Source organism: Gobio gobio (assembly GCF_949357685.1).
Source record: "Gobio gobio genome assembly, chromosome: 21".
NCBI classification, from domain to species: Eukaryota; Metazoa; Chordata; class Actinopteri; order Cypriniformes; family Gobionidae; genus Gobio; species Gobio gobio.
Window position 1 is genome coordinate 40,269,837 of NC_137117.1, and position 10,658 is coordinate 40,280,494.

At 42.4% G+C, this 10,658-nt stretch overlaps 1 protein-coding gene across 1 annotated transcript in view; it reads right to left on the minus strand.

The window, feature by feature from the left end:
- Positions 1-2,793: 2,793 nt before the first annotated feature.
- The window catches only part of LOC307117964 (transmembrane protein 184C-like), an 11,520-nt gene continuing 3,655 nt past the window's right edge, over positions 2,794-10,658 (minus strand). Inside the window, exons 6-10 of the mRNA XM_079803250.1 lie at positions 9,805-9,898; positions 9,610-9,722; positions 8,077-8,176; positions 7,647-7,818; positions 2,794-4,804 (exon numbers count right to left, since the gene is read on the minus strand). Coding sequence (XP_079659376.1) covers positions 4,524-4,804; positions 7,647-7,818; positions 8,077-8,176; positions 9,610-9,722; positions 9,805-9,898 — 760 coding nt within the window. The 3' untranslated portion in view covers positions 2,794-4,523. The remainder of the gene's footprint in view (positions 4,805-7,646; positions 7,819-8,076; positions 8,177-9,609; positions 9,723-9,804; positions 9,899-10,658) is intronic.

The following is a 10,658-nucleotide window of genomic DNA, read 5'->3' on the forward strand; positions in this document are numbered from 1 at the left end:
CGCGCGAATGGATTCAGAATGTTCAAGCGTCCAACTAGACACGATTTTGACGCTCTATTCGCGTTATATATGAAGGCTCTAGGTCAAGTGTTACCTAATGTTTTTGTGCTGCTAACGTTTTCAGAACATTATTATATTAAGACTAGGTCAATTTAAACGGACGTTCTGTTAATGTTACTGGAAGAACGTTTGTTTGCCAGAACTTTCCCTGTTAGATGAGACTGAGGACCTAGCATTTATAGATGAGCTTGTGTAACGGAGGTCAGCTAGTAGTCGCTGTGCGAGTAAACCTCACTCCTCTGATCTCTAGAGACGCTCTAGTGACTGACACTAGGGGTCGCAGCCTTTAGCCTCCTTGTTAGAGCGTCCGACTCTCATACCGGTGGACCCGGGTTCGAGTCCCGCTTGGAGCGGGCAGTTCAAAAAGGAGGGGTTACACTTGACGCAACAAACATGCACTTAAAGCCACAGAAGGTTCATTTGTTTGTCTTGGAGGTTCACGGTTCATGTTTGTAAATGCTTTTAAAGTGCCCCTATTCTGCCATTTTAGCCGTTCCTAATATTGTTTAGAATCTCCTACAACAGGTTTACATGCATCAAAGGTTCACACCATAATACACACTGCACATCAGCTCTTCTCTCAAAGAATCTGAAAATGGTTTGTTTGAAGATTTAGGGCCGTATTTTACCGTTCTGAGCTCACGGCACAGGTGCTCTTAGGGCGCGTGCGAATCCACTTTTGCTAGTTTAACAATGGGAAAAAACAGTTGCCGTACCCGGCGTATGGTCCAAAAGGGTCATCCCTCGTCTCTTAATGAGTCATGGGTGTGTTTTGGGCGTAACGTGCATTAAACCAATCAGAGTCTCATCTCCCTTTCCCTTTAAAAGCCAATTGTGCTCACACCATGAGAGGATTCACTATTGACATGAGGAAAGACTGAACGCTTCTCCAGAGAGGAATCCTTTTATTTTTAATATTTAAGTGTGTGTGTGTGTGTGTGTGTGTGTGTGTGTGTGTGTGTGTGTGTGTGTGTGTGTGTGTGTGTGTGTGTGTGTGTGTGTGTGTGTGTGTGTGTGTGTGTGTGTGTGTGTGTGTGTGTGTGATAATTAGTGTACGCGCGTTGTGCACTAGCCTCTATAAAACCCGCCTTTCCTGAAAGCCTACTCTGCTCTGATTGGTCTGTTGTGATTGGTCTACTCTGCTCTGATTGGTCTGTTGTCATTGGTCTACTCTGCTCTGATTGGTCTGTTGTGATTGGTCTACTCTGCTCTGATTGGTCTGTTGTGATTGGTCTACTCTGCTCTGATTGGTCTGTTGTGATTGGTCTACTCTGCTCTGATTGGTCGACTGCTTACGGAGTGTGTCGGAAACCAAATTCACACTGAAACTTTGCAGATACTTTACAGCTTTATTACACACTACATGAAAGGGAAGAGCATAATAGGGCACTTTTAAGCAATCCGGACCTCATTTTTGCAAGTGAACCTGTATTGATGGAAAATTTGATTTGTATAATGAACAGAGAAGTGATTGCGTATTATTGTTTCCCAAAGTATGGCGTACGTTTTGACTGAACTATTCCTTTAAAAACCAAACTGTGTACTTTTTGTTTTCTGTTGATTCATATTCATGTGGGTTTGTGTTGTCCATTATATGGCTCATGTTATTCCTCGTGTATAGATTAATCTCTGTAGTTAGATGTTTATCAAGTGTTTGATTTCTCTGTGTGAACCTTCATGTGACTGTGCATTCGTCTCAAAACACACAACACCTGCATTCAGCCACTGCATCAGTGATACTGTGTGTATTTACTCAACATGAAATGGCATTTACAGCTCATTTTACAAGGAAAGTGTTTCTATATGAACGCTTTTACGTTTTCGAATCCATTCAGCCGATCTCCGGGTCTGGCGCTAGCACTTTTAGCATAGCTTAGCATTGATAATTGAATCTGATTAGACCGTTAGCATCTCGCTCAAAAAATGACCAAAAAGTTTCCACATTTTTCCTATTTAAAACTTGACTCTTCTGTAGTTACATCGTGTACTAAGAAAAAAACTAGGAAACTCTTCGGTCATTTTTTGAGCAAGATGCTAACGGTCTATTCAGATTCAATGATCTATGCTAAGCTATGCTAAAAGTGCTAGCGCTAGACCCGGAGATCGGCTGAATGGATTCGAAAACGGTAAAACTCAACTGTTTAACTCTAGGGGAGTCGGAAAATGAGCCTGTTTTCAGAAATAGTGGCGTGTTCCTTTAAGAAAGTGAATTTGATTTCATGTTGACTTTTAGCACTTGTGAAAATGTTCAATTCCAGTGAATAATCAGGTCAGGCTGAATTGTGGAAATGTTTAGTTGTATTGAAGCCAATGTGAGATTTGAGTCCACTGAGTTTGTTCAATCCCGTCACTGTCGTCACTTTAAATTCTGTCATTTTCTGAATCCTAGAACTGGAAATCTGACGCAAATGCAACTCCTAATATTCAATAACGGCTGCAGATGATGTGAAGCCTTATTTTGATGTGTATTTGTACATTTACAATTTGTTGAATCTGTAAAGGAGAAGATTTTTGAAATGTTTTATGACCTGTAAAGTTTTGTACGCGTATTTTTACAGAACTATCAGTCACGTGGACCACAGAAAATGGTTTGTTTTGTAATATTAAGAGCCTTTTGTAATATTATTCTGCCCCCTGGTGGTAAATTAAAACTCCATTTGTGGTGTATATGTATGTGTGTGTGAGTGTGTATTTTGTATTTGCAATGTTAAAGAACAATATAGGCAGATTATTGTAGAAAGGATATATTTATCAATGTCACTCTTGAGCCACAACATAAAATAATCAGTAAATAGAGATTATTTTATACATGTATTGATTAGTTAATGCCACATTGCAATATATTAAACAATTTAACAGAACATCTATACATTACGAAACATACACAATTCACAATACTTGCACAGAATAAAAACAGGTCTCATGTAGGCATTGAAGTGTCAGAGTTGTAAATGTAAGAGTTTTTATTACATTGCCACCTAGTGTTGAAGGTTTAGAGTCTCAGGGATTTACAGTTTCTGACACTTTTATGGCAGTATAATAATAATAATAATTAAAGCTGCGAGCAGCAATTAACGGGGCCAAGCGCAAAGAAGACAATAAGACATGCCAACATGGCTGGGAGTGTAAAACCAACAGCAACAATGAGCAATTAAAGGCATTTTAAGATGATTTTAGGCAAAATGGCGGGAAAATCATATATACAGTCACTAATAATATGATTTAATGGTTTATCACTTTTGACCAATAGGTGGCACAGTTACAAAATTCATATGGTGTGGTCAGAATAAGGGAACAATGACACAGGCAAAGTTTGGTGTCAATATGCCAAAGCATTGCAGAGATACAGCCTCAAGAGTCATTTTGGCATCATGCCACGTCTTCGTCGCTACAATATATGAAAACGGGTTTGTCTGTGGACACGAAATTAATAACTTTTTGCTGTCATGGTCTGAAGATGTTACGATTCGATTTTGGTGAAAATCAGACAAACGGTCTAGGAGGAGTTCGAAAAAGTATGTTTGTAAAGGAAATCAAAATGGCGAACAGGAAGTTTGACCAAATATGGTAAAATTTGGATTTATGTTCTTGACATGACACAAGGAACAAGGAACAATAGTCAAATTTAATCAACAGTTATTAGCATTTTTGGTAAATTTATTATAGCTTTTGTCCACAAGGTGGCGCTGCGCAGTGCTTTTTGAGTACTGTCAGGGCTTGGTGCCGAAGACACATGCCGAGTTTTGTAATAATACGCAAATGTATTCGTAAAATATAGCAGTTTTTGACAAAATTCAAAATGGCCGAATTCAAATTCAAAATTTGGTATGATATGGCTCGACGTAATGCCCCGAATCTAAATAGACAAGTTGTGTGAATTTTGGCTAAAGCATTCTGAAGTTATCATCAAAAATATAAAAATGTTGTATCTCTGGACCACTAGGTGGCACTACGACGTATGACATTCATTTTTGGGCAATTTGTTAAATTAGTTTGTTATTCGAGAACAGTTTGACTAATCATCTTGAGTCAAATAAAGTTTTGTCAGCAGAGTCTGAAGATGATCTGGTTCAATTTTCGTGAAAATTGGAGCAACAGCCTAGGAGGAGTTCGAAAAAGTAGGTTTTTCGGAAAATTCAAAATGGCTGGAAAATTTTCACGACGGAAAATGACGTCATAGGGTGCAATCGAATCGGCTTGAGCCAAGGAATCAGAGAAATTTGAGATCAGTAAGAAATTTAGTTTCTAACCCTTCAAAAGTTATTAGCATAAACATGAGTGCAACTTTGGACAGGTGGTGGCGCTAGCATTATTCAGTTCTTGGCCCCTAATAATAAAGGGTTTCAGTCATGGTTATTATCCTTAACTAAACATTTTAAAACCTTTTTGTTAATTAAAATACAGATAAAATAAAATTTGGATAAAAACTGAGTGTCTTTATTTCCCCATAGCCCCACCCTTTGCTAGGACTCTGTTCCTGTGCTCTGATTGGCTATCGCAGGCCCAGAGTCGCTGTCTCCCTCCCAGGAGGAGGACGTGAAGCCGGCGGGGGCGGAGATAGAGTGAGGTGTGTCTGTATAGCCCAACCCCTGGTACCGCCCCCGCGGGGAGGCGGGGACTGAGCGATGGTCGCCGGCGAGCCGCTCGTGGGACGTCCCGGCGAGCAGACCGGTGTGTTCCCCCTGAACAACGTCCACTTCAGAGCCGAAGAACAGCTTACGGGGACGACCTAACACGGTACGTCCTGCGGAACACATACAAACAGCACATCATGAAGAACTGGAGTGACTGTCTACTTGCTTGAAACCATAGAAAAGCTCTAGTAGCCACAAAAAAACCTACAATTTCCTAGCAACACCCTAACAACCACATAGCAGCTCCCTAGCAGCCATCTACTATACAACACCCATCAACTACCTAGAAACCATCACCCTAGAAACCATCTATAATATCTATCAACTGGCTTGCAACCACTGAGATCATCATAGGGTTTTACCACATAGTAACACCCTAGCAACCATCCAGAAAATCATACAAACTGCCTAGCAACCACATAGCAATGCCCTTGCAACCATCTACAATATAACACATATCAACTACCTTGCAACCACCAAGTAATCCAAGCAACTGCCTAGTAACACCCTAGCAAACACATAGTAACACCCTAGCAACAATCCAGAAAATCATACAAACTGCCTAGCAACCACATAGCAATGCCCTTGCAACCATCTACAATATAACACCTATCAACTACCTTGCAACCACCAAGTAATCCTAGCAACTGCCTAGTAACACCCTAGCAAACACATAGTAACACCCTAGCAACCATCCAGAAAATCATACAAACTGCCTAGCAAACACATAGCAACGCCCTAGCAACCATATACTATATAACACCAGTAAACTGCATTGCAACCACTAAAAACATCCTAGCAACACCCTAGCAACCACCCAAAAACCTACAAACCTCCTAGCAACACCCTAGCAACCATATGCTATATAACACCTATCAACTCCCTTGCAACATCTAAGAATATCCTAGCAACCACACAATAAATCCTAACAACACCCAAGCAACTACCTAACAACCACATAGCTATGCGCTAGCAACCATCTACTATATAACGCTGATCAACACCCTAGCAACCACATAAAATCCTACAAACTGCCTAGCAAAACCCTAGCAAACATGTGCTATATAACACTTATCAACTGCCACCACTAAGAACATTATAGCAACTGCCTAGCAACCACCCAAAAACATCCTGCAAACTCCCTAACAACACCCATGCAACTACCTACCAACCACATAGCAACGCCCTAGCAACTATCTACTATACAACACCTGTTAACTGCCTTGCAACCACTAAAAAATCCTAGCAACTACCTAGCAACACCTTTGCCACTACCCAAAAATCTACAAACTGCCTAGCAACACCCTAACAACCATGTTCTATGTAACACCTATGAACTGCCTTGCATTCACTAAGAACATCCTAGCAACACCCTAGCAACCACCCCAAAAAACACAGCAATGCCCTAGCAACCATCTACTATATAACACCCATCAACTACCTAGAAACCATCACCCTAGAAACCATCTATAATATCTATCAACTGGCTTGCAACCACTGAGATCATAATAGGGTGTTACCACATAGTAACATCCTAGCAACCATCCAGAAAATCATAAAAACTGCTTAGCAACCACATAGCAATGCCTGAGCAACCATCTACAATATAACACCTATCAACTACCTTGCAACCACCAAGTAATCCTAGCGACTGCCTAGTAACACCCTATTAAACACATAGCAACACCCTAGCAACCATATACTATATAACACCAGTAAACTGCATTGCAACTACTAAAAACATCCTAGCAACACTCTAGCAACCACCCAAAAACCTACAAACTTCCTATCAACACCCTAGCAACCATATGCTATATAACACCATCAACTGCCTTGCAACCACTAAGAATATCCTAGCAACCTCCCAATAAATCCTAACACCCAAGCAACTACCTAACAACCACATAGCTATGCGCTAACAAACCATCTACTATATAACACCTATCAACACCCTAGCAACCACATAAAATCCTACAAACTGTATAGGAAAACCCTAGCAAACATGTGCTATATAACACTTATCAACTGCCTTGCAACCACTAAAAACATTATAGCAACACCCAAAGAAATCCTGCAAACTCCCTAACAACACCCATGCAACTACCTACCAACCACATAGCAACGCCCTAGCAACTATCTACTATATAACACCTGTTAACTGCCTTGCAACCACTAAAACATCCTAGCAACTGCCTAGCAACACCTTAGCCACCACCCAAAAACCTACAAACTGCCCAGCAACACCCTAACAACCATGTGCTATGTAACACCTATGAACTGCCTTGCATTCACTAAGAACATCCTAGCAACACTCTAGCAACCACCCAAAAAACCCTACAAACTGCAAAACAACACCCAAGCAACTACTTAACATCCACACAGCAATGCCCTAGCAACCATCTACTATATAACGCCTATCAACTACCTTGCAACCACTAAGTAATTCTAACAACACCCATGCAACTACCTACCAACCACATAGCAACGCCCTAGCAACTATCTACTTGCACATTGCAACCAAAAAAACATCCTAGCAACTGCCAAGCAACACCCTAGCAACCACCTGCTATATAACACTTATCAACTGCCTAGCAACCACCACAAAAAAAAAGTATTCCACAAAATGACTAGCAACACTCTAGCAACTGCCGAACAACCACTGAGACTATCCTGGCATTTTCCTAGCAACACCCTAGCAACTGCCTAGCACATAGTAAAAATAAAATGCCGATGTGACATTTATTAGATACAGATACATTTTTAAGGCAGAATTGCTGAAAATTGTCCCCAGAAGCACAATAGATCTAATAAAACCTTTTTTGTGTCATGTTTTTATGTGTATAAATGTTTATTTAATGATTTATAATACATTTAATAATTAAGTCTATATCTTAATAATCATATAAAATGGTCATTATGATTAGCATGAAGACAGCTGGTGTGCGCTCTTACCAACGTTGCGCACTTGCTCTGAGATGTCCGCGCGCACGTCTGAGACGTCCAGCATGGCGAGCAGCGAGTCGAAGCACGAGCCCTCATCATCCTCACGCACGTACGGCCGGCTGCTGAAGCTGAAGTGGTGAGCAATGGCCGCCAGAAACATCTCAATACAGATGATGAAGTCCTGCACGCAAACAGACACAACGCTTAACAGAGGAGGTGGATATGATGTGTGTGTGTGTGTGTGTGTGTGTGTGTGTGTGTGTGTGTGTGTGTGTGTGTGTGTGAGAGAGAGAGTGTGTTTGTGAGAGTGTGTGTGTGTGTGTGTGTGTGTGTGTGTGTGTGTGTGTGTGTGTGTGTGTGTGTGTGTGTGTGTGTGTGTGTGTGTGTGTGTGTGTGTGTGTGTGTGTGTGTGTGTGTGTGAGTGTGAGTGAGTGTTCACCTGTAGTCCAGTGGCTACGGCTTCCACACTGTCCCACTCCCAAGTGTGTTTGTCTGAAATGACTCCGACCTTCACCAGCAGAGCGATCAGCACAGCCTGCCTGCAACACAAAACTACAGGTTTTCAGACAACCAGTCTGTAAGTATCACCCTGATAACGGCCTAGCAACCGTATGGGAACATGAACCAACCGAATCCCAGCTCTGGAACATCATTGCAACTTATGGTTGGGCTCTATTGCATTGTAATGACACCATAGCAACTACATAATAACCATCTATAACACCTAGTAACAACCTAGACAACCCCATAGCAATACCCTAGCAACCTCCCAGAAAACCCCACAAACTGCCAAGAAACACTCTAGCAACCGCACAGAAAACCCTACAAACTGCCTAGCAACACCCTAGAAACCATTTAGAAAATCCTACAAACTGCCTAGCAATTATCTATAACAACCATCAACTGCCTTGCAACACCATAGTAACCAACTATATGAAAGGCCTACAAATTCCATAGAAACACCCTAGCAACTGCCTAGTACCACATAGCAGTGCCATAGCAACCATTTATAACACCTATCAACTGCCTTGCAACCACTGAGAATATCTTAGCAACTGCCTAGCCACCTAGAAACTCCTATAAACTGCCTAGCAGTAGCAACACCCTAGAAAACCCTATAAACTGCCTAGCAACACCCTAGAAACGGCCTAGAAAACCCTAGCAACCTAGAAAACTAGCAACCCTAGAAAACTGCCTAGCAAAACCCTACAAACTGCTTAGGAACTTTCCAGGAACCACATATCAATACCATAGCAACTATTTATGACACCTATCAACTCTTCTGCAACCACTGAGAAAATCCTAGCAACTGCACAGAAAACCGTACAAACTGCCTAGCAACACCCAAGAAACCACTTGGAAAATCCTACAAACTGCCTAGCAATTATCTATAACAACCATCAACTGCCTTGCAACACCATAGTAACCAACTATACGAAAGGCCTACAAATTCCATAGAAACACCCTAGCAACTGCCTAGTACCACATAGCAATGCCATAGCAACCATCTACCACATATAAACAGCCTTGCAACACCATAGCAACCACCTAGAAAACCCTACAAAGTGCCTAGAAACCCCCTAGCAACTGCCTAGTACCACATGGAAATGCCATATCAACCATCTATAACACATACTGAATGATCTGCCTTGCAACCAGTGAGAATATCCTAGCAAGTTCCTAGCAACCACCCAGAGAACCCTACTAGCTGCATAGCAACGCCCTAGAAATCACATAGCAACGCCCTAGCAACAATCTATAACATTTATCAACTGCCTTGCAACCATATAAAACATCCTAGCAACTGCCTAGAAACTCCTACAAACTACCTAGCAACTATCTATAACACCTATTATCTTCCATGCAACCACTATGAACCTAGCAACACCCTAGAAACCTGCCTAGTGCAGAGAGTTGCCATGGCATCCACCACTCACATTTCCTCCAGAAACAGGTGTGTGTGTGAACGTACCAGAAGGAAACGAAGACGACGAGTTTGACGCAAAGCAGCTTCCCGACGGCTCTCAGAGGCTTCAGCTCTTCTCTCAGCGTTCGGTAGAACAGCAGCAGGCAGTACATCGCAAACTCAACACAACACAATTATCAGAATCAAATCATTGGACTGTTATTTTCATAAACGAGTAGACGACTGGAAGGTGTTGGTTACCAGCTGTGAGGCGTTGTTGACGATAACGAGGTATGTCCAGGCGTTTCTGAAGCTGAAATTCCCTTCATCATAAACTCCACACAGCTGACACACACTACAGCACAGAGAGAGACTCAGACTTCACTATATTCATTCATCTTTTATTGACTGTGATTGAAATTAAACTAAAACAGCTCATTTGAATGTGTTCCCTCAACAACTGTCACTGTGTGTGTGTGTGTGTGTGTGTGTGTGTGTGTGTGTGTGTGTCTCCGGGGATTGCCACCTTATCGTGGTGAGAGGCCTGAGATCACAGGACCAGATGGAATCCCAGCGGAGATCTAAAAGGATCCGGTACAAAAGGGTGGAGCTTGTAGTCCGGTGCTAAAGGGTGGAGCTAGTAGTCTGGTGCTAAAGGGTGAAGCTAGTAGTCTGGTGCTAAAGGGTGGAGCTAGTAGTCCGGTGCTAAAGGGTGGAGCTAGTAGTCCAGTGCTAAAGGGTGGAGCTAGTAGTCCGGTGCTAAAGTGTGGAGCTAGTAGTCCGGTGCTAAAGGGTGGAGCTAGTAGTCCGGTGCTAAAGGGTGGAGCTAGTAGTCCGGTGCTAAAGGGTGGAGCTAGTAGTCCGGTGCTAAAGGGTGGAGCTAGTAGTCCGGTGCTAAAGGGTGGAGCTAGTAGTCTGGTGCTAAAGGGTGGAGCTAGTAGTCCGGTGCTAAAGGGTGGAGCTAGTAGTCCGGTGCTAAAGGGTGGAGCTAGTAGTCTGGTGCTAAAGGGTGGAGCTAGTAGTCCGGTGCTAAAGGGTGGAGCTAGTAGTCCGGTGCTAAAGGGTGGAGCTAGTAGTCCGGTGCTAAAGGGTGGAGCTAGTAGTCCGGTGCTAAA